Here is a 25562-nt window from a genome sequence, read left to right on the forward strand (position 1 = left end):
GATGGTGAATGCATACAAGAAAAGAAGGGAAATGGGCCTCAGGAAGAATGAGAGTCGACCTCTTGGTGATGAGAACGAGGGGCACAGCTCGCGGTTCCAAAGTGGAAGGGGTATCAGCCGATTTAATGGAATTATTCATGCAGTCGGTATCGGTAGAGGAGATATTAGATAGGATTTTTGAAGATCTGGAATATGTGGGTGAAGAGCAAGAAAACTCAGCATCAGGGGAGGGAAGAAATGGCCAAACCAGAGGAGAAAAACGAAAAAGGGGAAAGTAATAAGAAAGATTCAGAATCTCCCAAACTAGTTCTTGGATTTGATATCCAGTTGGATAAGGCCATGGAAGCCTCAGAGTTGATCTTAGTTGGGAGAGCCAAAGGAAGATGTTATTTGGCTCCATATATACTTGAATGCATTGACAAGGAATGGAAACGAGCACTGGAGGCCCAGGTAGAAGTGACTATATTAGCTAGAGGTTGGTGCATTGTTCGCTTCAGCAAAGGTGAGATGTTGGAATGGGTGCTCGAGCGAAATTAGTGTTTCACGATTTCTCCCATATTTTTTAAAAAATGGAAACCATTATTTGATGTGTAAAGGGAAAAACTGGAGCAGATTTTGGTCTTGGTACGACTCTCGACACTGCCTTCTTAGTTATGGACAAAGGATGTATTGAGGGCCATCGAGAATGACTTAGGAACATTCCTGGAAGAAAACATGACATGTTTGGAAACAAATAATAGAATTATGGCTCACTTAAGGGTAAAATTGAAGCCAAGGGAGGGTTTAGCGGAAAAAATCAACTTCCAGATCTAGGGGTATACACATTCTCATATAATTGATTATGAAGAATTTTCTTTCTAATGCCACTATTGTCATAAACATGGTCATCTGGCAAGGTATTCTCCATTGGGGTTTTGTAGGAGAAGGTGTCAGAAGGGAAATTCGAGGACTAATGAGCAGGGGGCAATGGAGGGGGAGGAAGCAAGACAAGTAGTGATTAAGGGTTTTTAGAGGAATCTTGATACATATGAAATGGAGATTGAGGAAACGATGCCTAGTCTTCAAGGGAATCAAGATAGGTCAGGAAGCGAGCAACATTAAGAGGCTCAAAACAAAGTAATACATACTGAACCAACGTCTCAACTAGTTGGTATTCCTTTACCCTCCATTATCTCTGAATCTGAATCACTGATTTCTTTTTATTACGTTGTATCATGGCTTGGTCCCTCCAGGCATTTATTATCCTCTATGAATTCCAAGTGTGAAATATCCAATTTGTTGAATAGAATCATCAATCCTTGTCCTTATCCTCGAGGTTCCCTCCTCCTTCGTGTTTCCCAACCAACTACCTGTGCCCTCATTTTCGACGGGACCTCACTATAACCTTCCACCTAGGGACAAAAAATAACTCATGCCTGACTCCATGGGTGGGTTGGGGAGTCCTCGGGAGCCCTCTGTGCCCCAAAAATATAGAGGTAGAAAATCAAATCTCTCAAAAGCCCAGTTGAAATCCAAGTTGGACATAGCATATGGGAAACAACTTTCTTTACAAGGGGAACTTAGAGAAGCGCAGCCCCTTGAGGTGGTTTATAAATTATCATCCCTTCCTTCAATTGTAAAGGTTTTTATAGCAGCTATAAAAGGCTAGCCCTTATGGAATTATTCAAATATCTTTGTCAGAATATTATTTTTTCATAAGAAGCCCTAGGGGATGGAGATGTGCTGAAGGAATCTCTATGCAAAAGGATGCCTAGATGGTTATTTGTGACCTTGGGTACCAAAGGAAGATCGAGTGGGCTTGTGGTGGGAAGAAATGACAAAAACATAATGTTGGGCGCGGGATCCCCCAAGGGAATTTTTGGGGCTTAGAGCCCAGATTTTGGTCACAAATTCTAACTTCGATGTAAAGACTCTAAATCAATAATGGAAAAAATAAGAAAAACCTAAGGATGAATAGTTGAGTTGTATCTAGAGCGTAAAGCCTAGTTTGAGTTGTAGAGTAGGAGAAGGCTCTGCAATTGAGTGCACAGAGGCCTAGTAGTTCGTAGCTGAGTGCGCAGACCCCTACAGCTGAATGCGCAGGGCGAGTCGAGTTTCTAATAGTTGAAAGCATTAATAAAGAGAAGTTTTATACCATTCCTCAGTATTTATTTTCTATTTTCTGCATTGAATGCATTGGGTATGAATTGCATTTCTACTATTTATATGATGCGCGAACGTATGTGACTGTGTTAATTCAGTGAATGTGAGATAAAGTATCTATTTACACGAAGTTATCTAAGATCTTTAAGAAGATAAGTAAGATCCACGGTATAGTTTGGGGAAATAGCGCAAGTTTCTGCCATAGTAGCGCGAAAGCAGCTCAGCCCCTAGTTAGGGCTGCGCAAAGGTGATTATAATAGATCACGAAGGTCTCGCAAGTCAGCACAATGCACGAAGTGACCTGCACATAGTTAGGCACAGTTGGACTAAATCGACACCTCAAACATCTCGAGGGTGTGGAAACTTGGTTCCAACACTTCGGGTGAGACTTCAGTCCACACCTAATGGGCTAATGGTGAAAGCGCTAGTAGTGTAGGGATTTTTTTGGCTAAATAACTTTGAACCTGGGTAAGGCCCCATCAAGCCAACAAATGGTTCCATTGCCGGGATTGAATCTGCATGAGATATGTCTGATGTCGTATCATTGGAATCCAACTAAGAAGGAAATTTAAGGCTGGTTGGACAAACGAATTCACGAGTTCGCAGTGCAGGAAAATAGGAACCCACGACTACCAAAAGAAGAGTGGTTAGACTACTACTTGCACACAGAGATCCACAAAATATTCTTCACGTCTTTCCCTACTAAGTTGTACGAGTGGATTGCGAAGCTAGCAAATAGTCAAGGAAGGTGGAAACTCAACAATCCTATTGTGTCGACCCTAGAATTAGTAATAAGGTTGGAAGCATTAGAGGATAAGATCGCATGCTCCGTTGATCATTGGCTCGATCGAATTATAGGAGGATTCATTACGGAGTTTGTGGTTGACACCTCAGTCAGCTAAAGCGAGGCATAGCAACACTTTCTCAAAGGACCACGAGGTAAGTATGTAATGTCTCTGAATACTTGGATTAAAATGCTATTGTGCGAAAAGAGGGTTAGGTAGTTACCTTGATGTTTGGGGCTACGTGAAGTGGAAAAACTTATAGGAACGAAGGAAATAAGGGACCAGAATCTAGCCCCCTGATTTCACCTCCACGAGGGGACGAGGAAGAGCTCGTGAAGGTCTCGCCACGAAGTGCAATCCATTTGATAAGAAAAAGAATTCCGCAAATACAACCCCCACCCACACGTCCACCAGCTTCGCCTCCATCACCTCCATCTTCACCCTTACGACCTCCGCCACCACCACGATTCAATATGGCAAGCACAGTGAAGTTGCATGTGTTCAAGAGATTGGGAAATGAGGATCCAGACTAATTTTGGTTCATTGTAAGAGCCATATGGGAAGCACAAGGAGTTACAGATGACAATATAAATAAAGTGACACTGGTTAGTGCCCTACAGGACCGCGCGTTGACCTAGTATATTAAGCACTCCAATTATAATCCAAATGCAGGAATCGCAGATTTCCAAGCAGCACTAAACAGAGAATTTAGCATGCCGAAGTCTAAAGCACAGTCGATCATTGGATTCAAAGAGATTTCAATGCTACCAGGCGAGACTCCTTGGGAGTTGGATCAGAGGCTAAAGTGTACAATTCACAAAGCTAATATGAATCTGACGGATGGACAACATCGTGAATGGTTTGTAGCATCACTAAAACCACATCTGAGGAGTGCACTATCACAATAGAAGTGAACGACTCAAGCAGAGGCCTTAGAGTTCACGATGAGGCTGCATGAGACCCCGAAGTAGGATCCTAACTTAAGAGTTTAGCAGATCCATGCCCAGCTGAAGAATCTATGCCTGAAGATGTACAGTCTAAAACAGGACAGGATGGATCGACCAGAAGTCTGCGAAGAGGTGTGGCACGTAAAATGCAAAGGTCAAGGTCATGACAAGGAGAATTGCTCGATTTTCACGAATTACCTCATAGGAGGAGGACCGATGCCATTAAGGTTAGAAGCGCAAGTACGACCTAGCACTGTGCCTACTTTGTGGTGCTCGATTTGTCAAATAGGTGGAAAACATGCTACGGACAATTTCCATTTGTTACAAAAGTATACACAAAATTCGCAGCAATTGTTCTGCAACTTTTGTAGGTCGATGGGACATAATGAGCGCACTTGTAGAAGCTATGAGTTGATGATGGATAGAACTCCCACCTACAGAGTTCACGTCAAATCGTGACCCCTAGACTAGAATGAAGGAGTGGCGCAAACAGGATTTCAGGGGTGCGGACGAGGCCGAGGCGGAGGGGGACCTAGAAGAGGTCGCGGACAGTTGATATGCTACAATTGTAGAGGGCCAGGACATTATGCCCGTGATTGTACAAACCCAATGTGCCTGTTATGTTTGTATTGCAACTTGTTTGATCATGAGACCAAAGATTTTCCTACGCTGATAGCTAGGATACGTGACAAAGCAGCACTACCGCCTCCCCCAACTCATAACCTACAGATGATGAGGTCTAAGCTGCGCGAGGAAGACCCAAATGTAAACATTGTGCTCCGAAGTGGAATCGTGACGGGAGATGACAAAGGAAAACAACTACAGGATAGTACTTGGGTTCGCAAAGCTCCAACGAAGGAAGCAGAGTTTGATTTTTAGCGCGCTTGGGAAACCTTCATGGAAGCTAAGAAGAACTTCACTGATGCCTCCACTTCAGGAAGAAAATATTAACCAGAGTCGGAGATGGACCCATCCATGCTCACAACATTCCTGGAAACATGTATGAAGCTACTATGCGACAGTAAGGCGGTAAAAGGGTTACAAGAACTCATTAACAGATGCGCTGGGACCGCGCCAGGAGAACCACGTGTAGTCCAGAAGATCGGAAAACATAAGACAAGAATGGGAAGAGAAATGAGACTAACCGCGAAAATTGGAGAATATGGAATGGACCAAGTAATTCTAGATTTAGGGTCGAATGCAAAAGTTCTGTTGAATCAGACATGGGAGCGAATGGGGAGACCTATGCTGCAATGGTCTCCTATTCAACTATGAATGGTGAAACAACAAAAAATAATACCCATGGGGCGATTATAGGGCATAATTGTGGACATTGAGGGAGCGAGTGTGCTAGTAGACTTTGAAGTGATAGAGATTGTTGATGACAACAATCCCTACCCCATGCTATTAGGAATTGATTGGGCCACTGGCATGAATAGGGTGATTAATCTAAAGAAGCACAAGATGATTTTTGAGAAGAATTCACTACACATAGTTATACCCCTGGGCCCTACGGAAGTATCACGCTATACAAAGCGAGTGCGCGACTATGAAAGTGATGATGATTTGGACTGCATCTATAAGGTAACAAAGCAAAACCAGGACTAGGTGAATCCCACTACGGATGGGCGGATTGCATGGGAGTACGAAATCTCCTGTACGTCAGATTCAGATGACGACACAGAGCGATGGAAAAATTGGTTACATGAGGTAACTACATTGAATTGTAATATGATGACAGGGTCGATGCGCTGTGTATCAATAGAAGTAAGAGACCTGCCTGCTTATGATGGCCTAAGTGAGGTAGACAACTTCTTGAATAAATTCAAAAGGGAGGTGCCAGAAAAGCAATGCTTCCAGGCCTTGGATTGGCTACTGCGCGCTACGCCCACGAGGTGGTGGGGTATGCATAAACGGATCTTTCACAACTGGCGCGAGTGTAGGGGAATGATGTGCTTACGATTTGGGAAGCCTAGGGTGCGACTGACAGATATGTACAATGGGCAGGATGATCCATGCACACATCTGGCCAAATGGGCACAGGCTTATGGGGAGAAGCCACAGCCTGAGTGGGTAGACATGTTCTATCATACTTTGGATGTTTTACTAATGAACTGGTATATAGAAATAGAGCTCCAACATGGGACAGGTGAATGGGACGTTCTACGTGAAGGGTTCGTGATGACCTTCAGTTTTGAGGATGAATGGGACAGTATTGATGAAGTGTTACAAGAGGTAAATGCAGCCATCTTTAGGATACCACAGGAGCTAGTAGAATTGATTTAGCCTGAATGGGCTACTCAGTTGACGTGCGTGCTAGAATATTATAATGTAATTGTTGAAGAAGAAGACAAAGATTCGTGGAAGATTAACGTTCCCAAAACTGAAGGCCACCACGAGGTTCAGGGACCACAGATTGAGAACCCTGACATAACCACGCTGGTGAAGACTAAGCAGGTGAATATTGGTATGGAGGTGGAACCTAAAATTGTAAAGATTAGATACTATTAGGATGGCCCGATGGTGGATAAGGTCGTTGAATTACTCCGCGAATATCATGACCTATTCTCGACCAAGTTTATGTATTTGAAGGGAATAATCAGAGATTTAGGGGTAATGAAGATCACGTTAAAACCCGACGCGAAGCCAGTTAAGTAGAGGCTGTATCACTTAAATTCGAAATACAAGGAGAAGGTTCATGTAGAACTAGATAAGATGCTTGCGACAGGCATCATCGAGCCCATGGAGGAATCTGATTTGGTAAGCCCGATGGTGGTACAAGAGAAGAAGTAGCTGGAAGAAATAAGAATATACGTGGATCTTAGAAAGTTGAACAACGCGTATGTACCTGATCCATTCCCAACTTCGTTCATAGATGAGGTGTTGGACAATGTAGGCGGCTAGGAAGCATATTCTTTCACTGATGGGTTCTCAAGGTACCACCAGATCAAAATTGTGCCAGAAGATAGGAGCAAGACAACCTTTGTGACTGAGTGGGGTTGCTTTCAATATATTGTCATGCCATTTGGATTGAAGAATGCCCTTGCTATCTTTTTACACGTAATTGTTGTGACATTCAGGGAATATATTCATAATTTCTTGGAGGTCTATTTTGATGATTAGACTATATTTGGGTTGGTTAGGTGCCATGTAGCAAACCTGTGCTTGATGGTGGATACATGCCGAAGATGCCAAATCATGCTCAAGCTCAAAAAGTGTATGTTCCTTGTTCCTTTTGGGAACCTCTTGGGGCATGTGGTTTGTAGACAAGAGTTGATGGTAGACCCCATGAAAATCGCAGTGATTCTGAATTTGCAAGCTCCGTAGAGTGTGAAACAGCTGCACGCTACTCTAGGGAATACGAGGTACTACAAGAAGTTCATCAAAAGCTATGCCTATATCACCATGTCGATGGAAAAGCTATTGAAAAAGGATATCACGTTCTGTTGGAACGATGACTGTAAGGAAAGCCTGGATGTATTGAAAGAAAAGATGGTCACTACGTTGATTCTGGTCTTCCCAAATTATAAGAAAGATTTTCATGTCCATCTTGACACGTTGAGCATAGTGTTGGGGGCAGTACTAACACAGGAGGGTGGAGAAGGCTTAGATCACCTTATTACATTCACTAGTCGGAGATTATCTAAAGTAAAAAAGAATTATTCCACCATTAAACGCGAGGGACTAGCTATGGTGTATGCACTCCAGGAGTATGGACACTACCTTCTAGGGAGACACCTCAAGATGTATACAAATCATTCTGCGTTGAAATACTTGGTCAATAAGCCTGTGTTGGGAGGCGCATATGAAGATGGCTTTTATTCTTCCAAGAATATTATTTTGAAGTTGTTGTGAATCATGGATGATTAAGCGCGGGACCAGATCACCTGTTGCGCATTGAGACAGGACAGGAACCTACTAATCTAGAGGAAGGATTATCTAACACACAGCTTTTTGGTGTGTGCATAGCGGATGGACATTTTGAAGATAAAATTCACTTTCTCACAAATGGAACTGTGCTGAAAGGGTACTCTGTCCAGCAAAAGAAGGAACTTGTGGTGCACATGACAGATTTATCTGTCATTGTGGGGCACATATATAAGATGGAGAATGATAAGATACTATGAAGGTATGTACCTGAATTTGAACGAAGCAATATCCTCACAGATGCTCATGGGGGCGCTGCAAGAGGACATTTTGTAGGGAGAGTGACCGCGCAAAAGATTCTCCATGCAGGGTTGTGATGGCTAACCCTTCATCAATATTCAGAAGCACATTGCAAGGCTTGTGATTTATGTCAAAGAATGGGTAAACCATCATGGATGGATGAGATGCCTTTGAATCTGCAAATGACGTTGCAGCCTTTTGAAAAGTGGGTGATCGACTTTGTAGGACCTATTAAACCTCAGGGAAAGACAAGCGCAAGATATATTATCACTACGACAGAGTACCTAACTTGTTGGGCAAAAGCATAGCCGGTAAAAGATTGCACAGCCGCAACGACCGCGAAGTTTCTGTTTGAACACATATTGACATGATTTGGATGTACGAAGATCTTGATGAGCAATCGCGGCACACATTTCCTGAACGAGACAATCAGCGCGCTGATAGAAAAGTTTCAGGTGTATCATCAGAAAAGCACACCGTATCACCTACAAGCTAATGGGACAGTAGAAGTGTTTAACAAAGTGCTAGAGACTACGCTGACCAAGGTATGTAATAAGCAGCAAATTGATTGGGACCTGTATGTACCCATAGTATTATGGGCTTATAGGATGACATACAAGAAACTAACGGGACAGACACCTTTCTGGCTTGTTTATGGAGTGGAAGCTGTAATGCCTATGGAGTACATCATGCCTAGTCTACGCATAGTAGCACTCACAGGTATGATGGACCGTGGAACCCTAGAGGAGAGGCTCACGCAGTTGGAGAAGCTCAAAGAAGAACAACTTTTGGTTGGATTTCACCAGTAGGTACAAAAGTAGCACGAAAAGGTCTGGCATGATCAACATATTAAGTTACGCACCTTCAAGGAAAATGATTTGGTGTTTCTATATGATAGTAATTTTGATCAATTCTTGGGGAAACTCAGAATGCATTGGCTGGGACCATATGTTATTAAGGAAATCATAGATGTTGGCGTGGTGCAGTTGGTAAAGTTAAATGGAGAACTCTTCCCAAGAAATGTCAATGGCAGTCGTTTGAAGCTATACGCATGTGGCTCAACCATCTGACTAGCCGTAGGAAGCACAGTCTTAGTGCTCGAGGCAGCTGAAAGGAGGCGCAGGACTATAAACTACTCTACCCAGGAACTTCACGATGACAGGAAAGCGCACAGTAGCGAAGTGTCACAGGGTCTACGACAGCGTAAGGGTAGTTGCGCTACCACACGAGTTGGCTGGAAAGTGGTCGTTACAGTCACTATTCACGATGTGATGCTTGGTTTGAGACTAAATGGAGCGGGTGGCAGGAATTTAAGGTGAACTTTATGGGCTAGATTTGGGAAAATCTACCACCAAGGGAGCATTAATGGACCGAAAATGGGGGGAACAGTCAAATTTGAATTCAAAAGGTACTATGAATTGCAAAGGGATGCCCAACAAACAACACTTGGCCATTTGAGAATTCAGTTATTGCACACCCAGAGATTCATGAACCCAAATTTTTTTGATCTTTTGAAGTTGAAGGCATTGTTTGAGCACTTACCCGAGTCGTTAAGAGAATTGTGGAATAGCAGTATGGCAGTGCCTGAAGAACCCATGGATACCGGAGCAATGACCGCTGAGGAGACCGCACAAGCGCACGTTGAGACCCAGAAAGGCAAGTAGCCTATGGTACCGGTGTGCGTGTCCCCCAGGAATTCGTTAAGAACAAGGCTCACCATGGAAGAAAAGGGGAAGGTGATCAATTTGGAAGCTGGTGAGGAGGAGGAAGACTTTGAAGAAATCCTGGTAGAGGAGGAAGATGATGTAGAGATGGAGGTGGAAACCTATGGTGTGGACTCTCTGACCAGGTTACCCGTGTATGTTCCTCCACAGAAGGGGAAAGCAAGGGTGCCCAAGGACCTAGATGAGAGAAAGAGTTCTCTGTAGACCACGCTACTCCTTAAGGACACCATTTTTGACAGAGCACACTTGGGGCGAGTATTGGTATTAAAATTTGAGGTTTGGGATATCGAAGACCATAAGAAATTCCCACATTTGACAACCATGTAGCTCATGCGCAGAACAAAAACACATCGCCGAGAGTTATAGAGTTCGAGCCGCACTAGTGGTTGCGAGGCGTAGAGAAAGCAGGATTGTTAAACATGCTCTGGGTGCCGCATTACCATCGCACCCCAGTGACTATTTTGTTCATCAGGTAGCTGCTCTGCCTGGTGCATGATGGGTGTTTGTGGCTGGAGGAGCCCATCCCCATCACAGATCATCTGATTCACAGAATTACCCAGATCCCTTGCAAAGGGGAGGATCCAATGAATATCTCAGAGGGTAAAAGTGATGAGTTGGTCATTGTAGAGGCCATGAAGAAAAATTTGAAGTTGGAGAAGAAGAAAAGAGTGTACATGATCTTCAGCATCAACAATGTGGTGGTCAAAGTCATGACACAGATACTAGCTGGGAATGTTATGTGGAAGTGCCACGCGGATGAGGTGCCCACACCAGTGGTTGCGCTTGTCATGCAATGCGCAGAAGGGGTCCAATTTAACTAGGCATACTACCTGTGTAGAGAGTTCCTGGAGAACTATAGCGAGGCACACAAGCAGGGGAAAACTTTCCACTATGCATGGCTTCTACTATCCATAGTGCTGGTGGCTTGGGAATATCCTAAGGACAGTCAGTTCACAGCGATTGCGTAGGATCTTCCAAAACCAGAGATGCACAGAGGATCAGAGACAACAAGATATTCCGGGTGTTCATGCAGATGAACATCAGAATAGGGATTAACTTCAAGCCACGGTTATCGCCCACAGTTTATAACAATCTGCAGAGCTTTGCGGAGTTCAAGGCAGACTTTCACCACATGTACATTAGGGCAACGAAGGACCCCACGAAGGCATGGAAGGAGCTACCTTATCTGGTGACAGACGATGTCATATTCACTATCCTTGATTCATGGCCGCTAGAGTGGTGTGCTCTAGCCAGCTCTACGGTGGAAGCGGAGAAGTCCATTGCACAGAGGAAAAAGGAGGAGGAAAAACTGTAGATGGCGTAGTTGGCAGAGAAGAGAAGCAACGAAGTATCAGCATCCAAGTGGCAGGAGGTGCGCAACGCTGCGAAGGCTGAAAAAGAGTAGCAGAAGGCAGCAGAGAAGGAGTGCAAAGGCTAGAAGTCGCCTTTGCCCGAACAGGAAACGGATCTAGAGGAAGGTGGCGCGGACCCATAGATGGTGTCCAAACAGTTGAAATAGCATTGCCCAAGAGAACAGGTAGGGCTACAGAAGAAGTCAAAGGCCTCAAAGACTTCTTTCGACCCGATCACCCTCACTAAGGGGGATCTACATGACACTAGGAAGACGGTGAGGAACATCACCGCGAAGGCCCTCCAGCAGTTTGCGGAGGAACACCAGATGGTGTTCAGGGCCCTCCGAATGCAGATACAGGAGTTGCAGGTGCACACTCCACGGGTTGGTACTATGTCAACCAACCTCGCACTAGGAATGGCAGCGACTAAGGAAATGTTGCGCGTCCACATGACCAATACCATAGTACTACCAAAGGGAGCACTTGTGACAAAAAATGAGGCCGACAGGCCTATGGTCGGCCATTTAAAGGGGATCGGGATAAACATGGTTGCGCTCCCTCGGGAGATGCTCTATGTTTTGCAGGAGGGAGTTACTGTAGAACTGTGATCTAGGAAGGGTCATGCGCTCGAGGTCATGAGCAAGCATCGCATCAACATCGAACAGGTGAGCCTGCAGTGCAACGAGGTAGTGGCACAGAACCGATAGATTATGCAGGTAGTCGACGAAGCTTGGCAGATGGTCCCAGAACTAGCCATCCAAGCAGAGGAACCAGCGAAGGTGCACATCCGGAAACTAGCAGTAGGGGTGCTCGAGGCTAAGGAAGAGATGGCCAAGGTTTAGCTGGAGCTAAACTTTTAGATAACCAAGATACAATTGAAGGCACGGCCTTCAACACTGCCAGAGGTTAAGGAACAGCACGCCAGTGTGATTACAACGGCCATAGTAGAGGTCAACAGCATAGTGAAAGACTACACCAGGCTATTTAAAGAGTCATTCGAGGTTCTCACCATTCTACAGGAGGACCCAAACATACAACACTTAGTAACAAAGGCGCGCGAGCTGCAGCAGAAATATGATGAGATAGAAGCGACCATGCAGACAGTTGCCCTTACACAAAGGCTTGCATGGATGCAGAAGGAAAAAGCACTCAAGGAGCAGGTGGATTTTTCTCGACATAAGGAAGCCATTCTGAAGGCACGCATACATCCATGGATTGATGAGGCGTTTGTCATTACAACCACTATTGAAGCAAATCTCACGCAGATAGAGGGCACATAGCAACAGGTTCAGGGAAGCAGATCAATTACAGCGGTTTCTGAACAATGCATTCAGGAATCGCAACAGGAAGCCGCTGAGTGCACTGTCGATCTTGCAGCGATCCGAGCAGAATTGGGAGGTATTCACACAAAGATATCCGCACCAATAGAGTGACTTGAGGGCGAGAATCGATGTTTGTGTTGGGGGCTTGCTGGGCACGAGATCCCCCAAGGGAAGTTTTAGGGCTTAGAGCCCAGATTTTGGTCACATATTGTAACTTCGATGTAAAGACTCTGGATTTTGTGGGCACGGAGCGCGTAGCTTGTAAATGAGTCATAGGGTTGTCCGCCCTTAATTTTGTAATGTAATGTCAACTATAGAAAAATAGTGGAAAAAATAAGAAAAATCTAAGGATGAAGAGTTGAGTTTTATCTAGAGCGTAAAGTCTAGTTTGGGTCGTAGAGTAGGAGAAGGCTTTGTAGCTAAGTGCACAGAGGCCTAGTAGTCCACAGCTGAGTACGTGGACCCCTACAGCTGAGTGCGTAGAGTGAGTAAAGTCTGTAACAGTTGGAAGCATTAATAAAGAGAAGTTTTATACCATTCCTGTGTATTTATTTCTTGTTTTTTGCATTGAATGTATTGGGTATGAATTGCATTTCTACTATTTATATGATGTGCAAACGTATGTGACTATGTTAATTAAGTGAATTTGAGATAAAGTATCTATTTATGCGTAGTTAACTAAGATCTTTAAGAAGATAAGTAAGATTCCTGGTATAGTTTGGGGAAATAGCGCACATCACTGCCATAGTAGCGCGAAAGCACCTTAACCCCTGGTTAGGGCTATGTGAAGGTGATTGTAACAGATCGTGAAGGTCTTGCAGGTCAGTATAGTGCGCAAAGTGACCTGCGCGAAGGTAGGCATTGTTGGACTAAATCGACACCTCAAACATCTCAAGGGTGCAGAAACTTGGTTCCAACATCCCCCCATACTACTTCGGGTGAGACTTCAGTCCATGCCCCGTGGGGTGATGCTAAAAGGGCCAGTAGTGTAGGAATTTTTTTGGCTAAATAACTCCGAACCTGGGTCAGGCCCCATCAAGCCAACACATAAAACTCCTAAATTCCTCAAGATTGGATCAAATATTGGGGGTCGAGATTTACTCTTCTAAACTTGGATTAGAGCTAAATATCCTGAATGTATATGGTTTTTGTCAGTATAGTGTCACATTTTGTAACTCTTTATTTATTAAATCCTTCATGAAGGCCTCAAATTTGGTGATGGGAGGGGATATGAACTTCTCTCTAGGCATGTCAGAGACTTGGGGGCCTCATGTTCAAGCACACACTCTGGTTGGCTACTTTGAAAATAAACTCATGACGGGGAAGCTCATTGATGTAAAATTTATAAAATCCCAACCCACTTGGAGGAATCAGTGAATGGGAGAGGCTCAGGTTGCTAAGAGATTGGACAAGTTTCTGATGATGGAGGATTTGGTCAACAACTTAACTTTATTCAGACAATGGATTGGATCTAGTGGTGATTCTAATCATTTTCCTACTATCCTCGAACTGAAATGTTCTTATAGAAATCCAGCCTCCCATTTTAAATTCAATCCTAAATGGCTAAAAGACCTTGCATATAATACCTTAGTTAATGAAACATGGAGGTTTGCAACTGATGATCAGGGCATGTCATCAGCCGATATTTTCATGAGAAAACTCAAACGGTTGAAACAGGAAACAATAGCATGGGAAAAGGGAAAAAGGAGAAAATGAATAGGGAAGAGGTCGCACTTTAACATATAAAGGAAACAATTGAGACCCTCAAAAGTCCAGAGGTGGATGGCTATGAGACACAAGTCAAAAAGGAAAGAATCAAACAACTGGAAATTTCAGAAAGTAATATATTGAGAGGAATGGAGGAGCAGTAGAGTCTCAAAAGCATAGCAATATGGCTCCCATTTAGTGATGAAAACACAAAATTATTTCAAAATTATGTGAAATATAGGAAGAATTGCAATACTATCTAGGAAATGCAATGATCTAAGGGATGAATAGAAAAATCCTTTGATGAGATAGTAGGCCTAAGTAAGGACCACTTTAAAGGCATGTTTATAGCTCCAAAAGAAGCCACCAAAGGCTATTCAAGTGGCTCAATTGTTTCCCAGATGTGTGGAATAAGAGGAAAATGATATGATAATGACATTTGCTACAAAGGGAGAAGCCGAAGGAATTCTCAAAAAAATGCAGAAGGATAAGAGTTTGGGGCCTGATGGATGGACGGTAGAACTCTTCCAACACTTTTTTGAGCTTATGGGGGATGAATTAACTAGCGTGGTGGATGAATCAAGAGTTAGAGGATCAATACATGAACCATCTAACTCAAATTTCATAACCCTCATCCCTAAAACTGATGATCCAAAGCATTTTGAGGAATTTGGGCCTATTTATCTTTGTAATTGTATCTATAAAATCATAGCAAAATTATATTTCTATGCCTAAAACCCATCCTCTCCAAGGACATCTCAAGAGAACAATTCAGATTCTTGGATGGGAGAAAGATACATGAAGCCATCGGAGTTGCTCAGGAATCCATGCATGGTATGAAAAGGAGCAAGAAAAAAGAGTTCATTGTAAAGATACATCTATCAAAGGCCTATGAAAAAATTATTTGGATATACCTTCACCTACTTGTAATCGATCTACGGTTCAAAATTGGTTTCATAAATTAGGTCATGGGATGAATTACAAATGTAAGATTTTCCATACTTATCAATGGAGTTGCTTCCCCCTTTTTTCATAGCCAGAGAGGGCTAAGGCATGGATGCCCCCTGCCATCCTTGTTGTTCTTACTAGCAACTGAAGTTCTTAGTCAGCTAATCATTCCAGCAAAGCACAAAAGGGAGATAAAAGGGATCACAGTAGCTACAAATTTTTCCATTACCCATCTCCTTTTTCTAGATGATATCCTCTTGTTCAGTAATGGGATGAGAGAAGACATCTAAAAAATGAAAATCACACTTGATCTTTTATTAAAAGCTACGGGAATGAGCATAAACAAGAAGAAATATTGCATAGTTTATGATGGTTGCTCGGTGGTGGAGATAAAGAGACTCACTACAAGCCTCCCTTATCCAGAAATGCCTATGATTGAAAACTTCAAATAATTAGGCTTTCACCTTAAGCCAGATAACTATAGAAAACATGACTGGCACTCGCTGCTGCAAAAAGTTGAAAAGAGGTTTAAACACTAGAGCTATAAGTGGCTTTCAAGGGCTGATAGGTTGGTACTAATCAAATCAGTTCTAATGGCCATTCTAGTTTATTGGATTGCCCTCACATGGGTACCAAAAGGAATTTTAGATCAGATCAGGAAACTGTGTGGGTAGTTTATGTGAGTCGGTTCAAAAAATGAGGGTGTCCTTCCATAGGTTGCTTGGGACAAAATAACCATCCCAAAGGCTTGGATAGGATGGGGTATTAAGGATCTCCCCATTCTCATATTCCCACTAGCGGAAAAATCGGTATGGAGGCCGATAACAAAGGAAAACATTTGGAGAGTGGTTGTAAAGAAAATATATAGACCCTGAACCTATGAAGGAGTGGATTTGGAGAGTAACTAAAAAACTAGCTAGTGCATCATTAATATGGAAGGCTACTCTAGAATCAATTGGCATAATTTAAGAAGGGTTGGCTTGGATGGCTAGGAATGGGGAAGAAGTAAGAATAGGGGATGATCCATGGGTGGGATACAATGAACAATTTTCTCTCCCAAGGGAGATCAAGGAGTTCCTCCCTTAACCAGATTGCGACCCCTAAAGAGTCCTCTCTTTGGAAACAAGGTTGGAAAACTACTGAAGCCATTCAAATTCATCTGTGCTGGAGAGGTATATGGAAGTCCTTCATTAGAGACATTATTTGATCAAATATCAGGTTAAGATACTGTCCAGATGAGCTTCGGTGTGTACATTCCCCAAATGGCCTATACTCCCCAAAATATGGCTACGATTACCAAATTGAAAGAAGATTACAGGGAGGCCAGCAATGGTTGTGGAGATCCCTCTCACAGCTAAAGTGCCCAACAAAAGAAAGGTTTCTCTTTTGGTGTCTCCTTAGGAGTAAAGTTCCTACGTGGGCTAATCTACATAAAAGGAACAAGAATGGACCTAGATGGTGTACACTTTGCAAAAATTTAGAAGAAACTACAAACCATGTTTTCCTAGTCTATCCTTTCACTTCAAAAGTTTGGGAGCTTGCATTGAATCTCATGGGAATCAGGTGGGGCTGGAGAGGGTAGTCTCTCATGGAGGCTTGGAAACGCTGGTGGCAAGAAAATCAAGAGGAAAATCCAAAAATATTCCACCCATCATCTCCTGGGGCATTTGGTTGGCTAGAAATAAATGGATATTTATGGATGTCCCTTTGGCACCATACCTCATTGCAGTCGAATACACATCATTTTTTTCTCTCCTCCCATTGACTACTTCCCCACAAATCTCCTGAATCATAAAGGAAGAATAGATAAACCCTCTTATAACCTAGGCTTATTTTGACAGAGCATCGACTGCTCAAAATAGATGTGGGGCAAGACTAGTCATTTATCATAAAGAACGCAGGTACTGGAAATCCTTGGGGAAGGAACAAACAAATTTGCAGAGCTCCAAACGCTGAAACTATTGTTGTACTGGATCATGGACTTATGGATTTATTGTGTGCAAATCTTTGAAGATTCGTTAAATGTTATTAATTGGATTAATGAGAGTCAAAGGTGTCAAAACTACATTCTGTTCCCAATTATTCAGGAAATTTTACAAATTAAAATGATTTTTCATTACATAGTTGTTTTTCACACCTACAGGGAGCTGGACACCATAATATATTTCCTTTCTAAGGAAGGTCTAAAATAGGATCTAGGCACTTGGAGAGAATCAACATATGAGGATGGTTTGATTCGTGTGTCGAATCAACCACCCTATATCAAATGAGATGATACCTTTTATCTTCTATACAAACCTTGGAGTACCATCAAAGCTTTACTTTTATGTTTTTGTTTTTCTAATTATGCTTACAATATACTTTTTGCATTTTTGTATGGATACTCAATCTATTTCATCAAACATTGATGTAAAACTTATTTACAGGATGATTGTTTTCTCCAATGTTGGGGAGGCCCTACTATGTTATTTCTCTTATGGTTTTTTTGATACTGTGATGATGATAGAGAAACAACTTAGTCCTTTTGGGGAGCGTGTGTTTTATATGTCTTCCTGGAGGTTCTAGTTTTTTGCAACAATGTGAACAATAGACTTAAATTAGATATTGAAAATTAATTCAATTAGCAAAATGGTCCATTACTTTTAATAAATTTAAAAATTAGTTTCGTGTATGTGACCAATTTCTTAGGGATTTGAGATTATTCCAATTCTAATAAGTTCCTCCATGATAAGTTCCTCATTATTATTTATAACATTCATTTATGTATAAGAAAATTTTATTTACAAAATGGTCCATTTTACAATAAGATGTGTAATTCCCTTTTTTTTTTAAGTTAAAGTCGACCCATGTCAAAATAGCAAAAGGACAAATGTCAAATGGAGATGGAAAAGGTAGGCAATGAGGAGCACCTACTAAGTATATGATATGCATTTATAGTTTGGAAAATTTTCATGTTATTGAATTGTTGAGAGAAATTATATATATATATATATATATATATATACCATTAAGAGTATGTATTTCTTTGGTAAATTGGTACAAATTTAAATTCAAAGAGGATTAAAAATATATAAACCTTAAAATTAAATTATCATTATTATTATTATTATTATTCTTTTACAAAAACATTAAAAATAAATAAATAACAAACTTAAATTTAATTGAATTAACAAAATGGTCCATTACTTTTAATAAATTTAAAAAATTAGATTAGTGTGGTTCCCCACCCTCCAATTTCACAGGGATTTGAGATTATTCCAATTCTAATAAGTTCCTCCATGCTAAGTTCCTAATTATTATTTATAACACTCATTCATATATAAGAAAATTTTATTCGGAAAAATGGTCCATATTACAATAAGATGTGTAATTCTTTTTTTTTTCTTTAGTTAAAATTGACCCATGTCAAAACATGAAGGACAAATGTCAAATGGAGAAGAAAAAGGTAGACAATACAGAGCCCGAAGGACTACCTACTAGGGTTGGAATTTCAAAAAAGACTAGCGCTTCAAATTTGAATTTTTTCAGAGTTTCCAACCTATTTTCATAGTTTCAAGGGAGATTTTTGAGGGTTTTGTAATTTTTTAACCTGTATTTCAAGGGAAAATCACCCGATGATGGGCGCTGTCAAATTCCAACCGTGTCGTGCCTACTAAATATATATACATAGTTTCAAGGGAGATTTTTTAAGGTTTTGTAATTTTTTAACCTATATTTCAAGGGCAAATCATCCCATGACGGGCAATTTGCCCATCAAATTCCAACCTTGCAGTACCTACTAAATATATTATATGACTATTGAATTGTTTATTTTACATATATTTGTTTTGTATGTAGAATGAAGAAATTATAAATATCAATTTCATATTAACAAATTATATATACAAAGTAGTATGTATTTTTTTGGTAAAATGTTATAGGTTCAAATTCAAAAAAGATTAAAATATATATACCTTTATAAACTTTAAATTAAAAAATCTCATATATGAATTTAATATCTAATTTAGCCATAATCTTAAAACTAAATAAATTCCAACTAGCTCCCACACCCACCAATTTCCTAGGGATTTTAGATTATAATAAGTTCTTCATTATTATTTATAACATTCTTTTTATATAGAGAAAAAATTATTTAGTAAAATGGTCCATTTTACAATAAGATGTGTAATTCCTTTTTTTTCTTAAGTTAAATTTTATACATGTGAGAAGGGCAGAAGGACAAATGTCAAACGGAGATGAAAAAGGTAGATAATGACTATCCTCACCATTTTCAAAAAGAGAACAACTATAATGTAAAAATAGAAAAAAATTACAAAACCTAAGTCTATTGGTGGTTGGGATTATAAATAATGAAGGTTTACAAAAAATTTCATGCTATTAAAAAGTTTGTAGAGATGAGTTTGAGAGAAAACTATGGTGTAAGTTTTCTCCATTTGCAAGCAAAATTGCTTCTGCATCTTCTAGAGTAATGTGGTATGCTTCATTTAGCAAATGCACACTTCCTCTGGTCAATTCAAGTTGCATAGTAAAAATCAAACCTTTTTATGAAATTAGGTTTAGGAAAATTATTCAAGTTCCACAATGAAAATCAAACCTTTTTATGAAATTAGGTTTAGGCAAATTGTGTATTCATGCTATCCAGATTAAGGATAAACTTGAACTAATAATGTAACCCTCTAATCTTGCCAAAACATTTTATTTTGCAACATTGCGAACCTCAAAAATATTTTTGTTTCCCCACGTTAGTAAACTCAAAATGGTTATGAATGGAGAGAATGAAGATATTTGTCATAAAAGTGGAAGATGCATTTCTTTATTCAAGTAAAACGCTGAGATTGTTTGATTTATTTAGATTGTATGATAAAGCAAACCTCAACGTACATTTCAAATGACAAAATTTGTTAACGGATTGGACGGGATTTATGATCATGGAAATGAATAAAATAGGGGTAAACTTTGAGTATGCAATTCGTTTGTATCTAAGGCACAAACTTTAATGACAAGAATACACCACCACCCAACTTCAGGTTGTTGGTTTTTTGTTCACCGTTCAAACTACTGTTGCACTTGGACCTGAGCTCACCATCCGGATGCAAAGGAAACAACTCCAACAATTCCTCTCTTTTCTCATGTTCCTGGGCAGCTGCACAATTCGTCATGATGTTACTGTTAGACATTCTACCAATTCAGCAATGATTATGCATGCGGAATAAACTCAAAGAATCATTAAACCTTATTGCCCAGGGATACGAGTTACCTCCAGCCATTGGTGATGTATTGATGCAGGCCACAGTCCACAAGCTTTTCCTTCAGCACTCCAGCTTCTCCTTCAGCACTCCATCTTCTGTCCAAACAAAAGAACACAAAATTCTGAAGGCACTTCCGAGCTCTGCTATCTCAGCTAGATGGTGTAGAACTAAAGGGGGTTGAGATATGAGCTTGGGGACCAACAGATAAACATATAGCTAAGCTTCCATCAAGCTTCTAAATGCTATGTGTTAGAAAAACCACAAATCAAGGTAGAGATGAGATCAAAGTAATGGACCACTTTAGTAGCTCCCATTTATTAATTTAGTAATTGCAGTTGATTTTCTTAACTTAAGGAAACTACTGCAGTTGGTTTCCATAAGTTAAGAAAAGCTGCAACTCCATAAATCAAGGCAGCTTTTGTGTTAAATTAATGGAGCTTAACATTCTCCCACTTGGTCCATACTTCCAAACTTAATGTCTCAACTTAAAAACCATTTATAATCTGTATTAAGTAATAGATACATGAATCATGGCGATAAGTCCTCTTATGACGAGTATTATCTTCCATGTATTACTATGCATCTATTCTTATTATAATTTATGTGGCAACAATATCTTAATGAATAAACCCTATGTTTATTCTTGGTCCTTCTTAAATGAATTTTCTCAAATCAACTTAAGGTGCACATAATATGAGAAAAAACATCACAATAATTAAGAATTTCATTAACATTGTCCATACAATGAAAAACTGCATAATGGAACCAAGTCTCATATTCAATACATGATCCTTGAAATTAACTGTGGCATGCCCTTAGTCAAAGGATCATTGATCATTAACTCAGTGCTGACGTGCTCAATGACCACTTTATTTTCTTTAACACGTTCCCTTATAGCTAAAATCTTAATGTCGATGTGTTTATTTCGACTCCCACTTTTTTAGCCATAAAACCAGCAGCTGAATTATCACAATATATTCTCAATGGCTTAGATATAGAATCCATAATTCTAAGCCCAGAAATGAAATTCTTAAGCCATACACCATGTAAAGCAGCCTCAAACAGGATATACATAAGCATGTAGTCTTTGGTCCCTTGAAGGTACCTCATTACTTTCTTTGCAGCTCTCCAGTGGTCTAAACCTGGATCACTCTGACTTCGTCCCAACATTCCTACATTAGGCTTCCGACAGCAGAAGCATATGGAATGTTCTTCATTTGTTCCCTTTCTAAGTCGTTCTTCGAGCATTGGTTCAAATTGAACCTATCACCCTTCACAATGGGAGCTATACTTGGTGAACAATCCTTCATCTGAAATCTCTCTAAATTTTTTATTAATATAAGTTTCCTGGGACAGACCCAAGATGCCTCGAAATCTGTCTCTATGGATCTTAATGCCAATGACATAAGATGCCTCACCTATATCCTTCATATCAAACTTTTAGAGAGGAATTGTCTCACCTCATGTAGCAAACCCTTATCATTGGTTGCTAGCAAAAAGGTCATCCATTTGTAAAACAAGAAACAAATTTTACTCCCACTAACCTTCAGGTATATACATTGATCCATAATGTTTTCTACAAAACCAAAAGAAGAAATTACACTATGGAATTTCAAATACCATTGGCGGGATGCTTGTTTTAAACCATACAATGACTTCTTGAGCTTGCAAACCAATTGCTCACCATGACTAGAGGGGAATCAATGAAGATGTGTTATTCATGAAGAAGTGTTATTAATCATCATCTTTTAGTACCAGTGTGAACATGCATTGAATCATATGTGACATTGTTTTGTAATTAATGCAGTAAAGACCATTAGACAAAATACCATTCCCAACATAATCAGATTTATAGAATAGACTGAAAGATTCTTCTGAAAAGTTTAAGGAATGTCCAAAAGGTACAAGCCTTGAAACTGAAATCAAGTTTCTAGAAAAACTTGGAACATAAAAGGTCTTTTCTAACTCCAAAACAAAGCCACTACTTAAAGTTAAATAACATGTTCTTATAGCTTCCACATGCGAGCCCATATTGTTTCCTGATAAGATGCTTTGCTCACTTCTCACTGGCTATTAACATTAACCATATTAGATTCATAACAAACAAACGAGATTACTTCCTCAAGTTCGGGAATGTCAGAACGAATTTCAGAGAAATTTGCAGGTTGTACTACTGCATCAAAATAAAGAATCACATGCTTATGTTGAGGCTTAATAAACTTTCATGTTCTACCAATGTAAAACATGGTAAAAAGAATTGAATCAAATGACATGAAAATTGCCTGTGGGCTAAATTTTCAACTCAAACAGATTCAATAAAACTTTATGAACTTTCATGTTTTACCAATGTAAAACATGCTAAAAAGAATTGAATCAAATGACATGAAAATTGCCTGTGGGCTAAATTTTCAATTCAAGCAGATTCAATAAAACTTTATGATCTTTCACGTTTTACCAATGTAAAACATGCTAAAAAGAATTGAATCAAATGACATGAAAATTGCCTGTGGGCTAAATTTTCAATTCAAGCAGATTCAACAAAACTTTATGATCTTTCACGTTTTACCAATGTAAAACATGCTAAAAAGAATTGAATCAAATGACATGAAAATTGCCTGTGGGCTAAATTTTCAATTCAAGCAGATTCAACAAAACTTTATGATCTTTCACGTTTTACCAATGTAAAACATGCTAAAAAGAATTGAATCAAATGACATGAAAATTGCCTGTGGGCTAAATTTTCAATTCAAGCAGATTCAACAAAATTTTATGATCTTTCACGTTTTACCAATGTAAAACATGCTAAAAAGAATTGAATCAAATGACATGAAAATTGCCTTTGGGCTGAATTTTCAATTCAAACAGATTCAATACAACTTTATGATAAAACTTATTAATTCATAACTCCTGTGGGTAGGTTATGAAATTTTATCCTAATTAATCACATAAATATAATAAAAATTCCTGTGGGATAAAATTTATTATATTCAGTGTAATTAATTACAATTTAATGTCTAAATAATCTTTATGTGATCTTGCCAATCAATATATAATTTTATTTAATTAAAGATGTTGTGGCTACTCTCTAATTAATTAAAATTACATGGATCACTAGACATTAATTTTGTTGCATAAACAAAACTTAACCAGGGAGAAAAATAATGTTTACTGAAAGAGTAAGTCAAAATGACATTTTAATAAACTCCATATAACTGTAATAATTCTCCAGCAAAATCAAAAGCAGTCAGCTTTACTGAAAATGACTACAAATTGATTGTTCAATTTATAAACTTAACCCGAAGATTGACTGAATCAGCTTTGATCTACTTTGCATTTGCATAGCAAATGCAGTTCGAAGACTAGCTGGCTTGACTTCAGGCTCCGTCCTTAAGTTTATAAAACAACAAAAGAGACCAGCAAACAAGCTATTTTGCTCACAAAAACTTAATTTTCAACAACGCTAAATCTGAACTTCATGCGAAATAAACATAGAATCAAAACTGAATGCCCAAATGAGAAATAAACCATTTCTTATTTCTCTTCAATCACAAATGTTCATAAACTGAATGCCCAAATGAGAAATAAACCATTTCTTATTTCTCTTTAATTACAAATGTTCATAAATGTAAGTTCAATGTAAAACTTACTTTGCATTTTGCATTGTTGATTTTATATAGTTATCCAAATTAACTATATAAATTATAACCAAACTATAAAAACATAATCAAAATATATACCATATTAAAACGCCTTGGGGTTCATAGCTCCCACTAGAAAACAATACACATCATGTAACTTTTTGCCCTCGAGGTGCATGTCATATTAAACCCAGGTTTAGATGGGTTTGGATAAATCTGCATATTCAATACACCTTACCCCAAGCAGTCGAAGGAATCCCTACCCAACTGCAAATTTATGATGGCAATAGATACAAAAGTGTAGAAATTTTCATTGAGGCAATACCAACCTTGACAATAAAAGCCAAGAAAAGCACAAAATTCACAGATTTAATCTAAACGTAACTTGATTGGTCTAATTATAGTTGCATGATAGAAACCACTGACACGTCCCTCCACCCATCACTCATCCCTCCAAATTCAGGCCCAGTTCTGTATTGCCCGGAGGTGGCGTTATATTATCATAATACCACTGATTTCACGACCTTGAAAAAGGTTTGATTAGATGATCACAGTGTTCTTTTACATAAACCCTAAAATTGTTTCTCAATAGTTTCAACGCAGTAAAATTGTAAACACTCTGAACTCTGAAAGTTTTGCAGAAATTCGACACCATGCTGGCTCCTCTGAGTTTCATAAAAGGTTCGAATTGTGACATTGACATATCATATTTCGCTTTTCTTAACCGTGTACATAGGGAAGAGATCTCGGCCAGAGCCACTGGAATGTGGGATGCTCCTCATCCCTGGCTAAATCTCTTCATACCGAAATCTCAAATCTCACGTTTCGATAGCAAGGTTTTGAAAGGAATTCTTAAACATGGCATAGGAGGACCCATCCTCCTATATCCTCTGAACAGAAACAAGTAAATATGCATATCTCCCTCTTCCACCCTGTGATTAACTTGTTAACAATACTAATCCAAAATATGTTGTTATCTTTGCAGGTGGGATTCTCGAATGTCTACAGCTGTGCCTGATGAAGAGATCTTCTACTTGGTGGGAATTCTACGTTTTATTCATCCAAATTCACCAGGTGCTAATTCCATAGAGAGCATATTCGCAGAGAATGTGGAGATTCTTGGAATATGCGTAAGGGAGGGCATTGAAATGATACAATATCTTACTCATTACAAAACGAATGGAGAGTGGAAGAAACATTTCGGTAAGAAGTGGGACCAATTCGTGGAGAGGAAACGCAAGTTCGATCCTCGAGCGATTCTTGCTCCAGGCCAAACAATCTTTTCCAGATCTTGACTAGCGCTAGCGCTAGTTACTACAGTGAAAAAACGCTACTGGTAAATATATATAGTCCAAAGATATAATGGGACCCCGAATTCTATCCCTCAATTATATTGGAAAACTAGTGTGAATGGAAGTTTGCAAAAGATTTTTCCTTTCATGGATATACTCTTCAGCACCATTTACTTTCCAAACATGACTGAATTTTTGGTCGGGCAAATTGAAAAAGTTGCTGACACTTCTATTCAGGACCGAATTACTGGTCCAACATAGACGGAATTTTTCCTGTTGGGCAAGTTGA

General features: G+C 39.7%; 1 protein-coding gene across 1 annotated transcript; it reads left to right on the forward strand.

Annotated features, from left to right (window-relative positions):
• The first annotated feature begins 237 nt into the window (after positions 1 to 237).
• On the forward strand, positions 238 to 25276 carry LOC149226877 (cytokinin dehydrogenase 7-like). The gene is made up of 4 exons (XM_089380332.1): positions 238 to 502; positions 5616 to 5677; positions 24623 to 24885; positions 24967 to 25276. Exons 1-4 carry the CDS (start codon positions 238 to 240, stop codon positions 25274 to 25276), a joined length of 900 nt encoding a protein of 299 aa, XP_089236458.1.
• The last annotated feature ends 286 nt before the right edge of the window (positions 25277 to 25562 follow it).

Source organism: Pinus tabuliformis, chromosome J (assembly GCF_031772625.1).
Source record: "Pinus tabuliformis cultivar Carrire ecotype Pingquan chromosome J, CPIR1, whole genome shotgun sequence".
In the NCBI taxonomy this organism is placed as follows: domain Eukaryota; kingdom Viridiplantae; phylum Streptophyta; class Pinopsida; order Pinales; family Pinaceae; genus Pinus; species Pinus tabuliformis.

Coding starts and splice junctions, on each gene's coding strand:
- LOC149226877 (XM_089380332.1), top strand. CDS start 238: ATGGCCAAACCAGAGGAGAAAAACGAAAAAGGGGAAAGTAATAAGAAA. Junction 503..5,615: donor CATTGTTCGCTTCAGCAAAG/GTGAGATGTTGG, acceptor ATATGATGACAG/GGTCGATGCGCTGTGTATCA. Junction 24,886..24,966: donor TATCCTCTGAACAGAAACAA/GTAAATATGCAT, acceptor TTATCTTTGCAG/GTGGGATTCTCGAATGTCTA.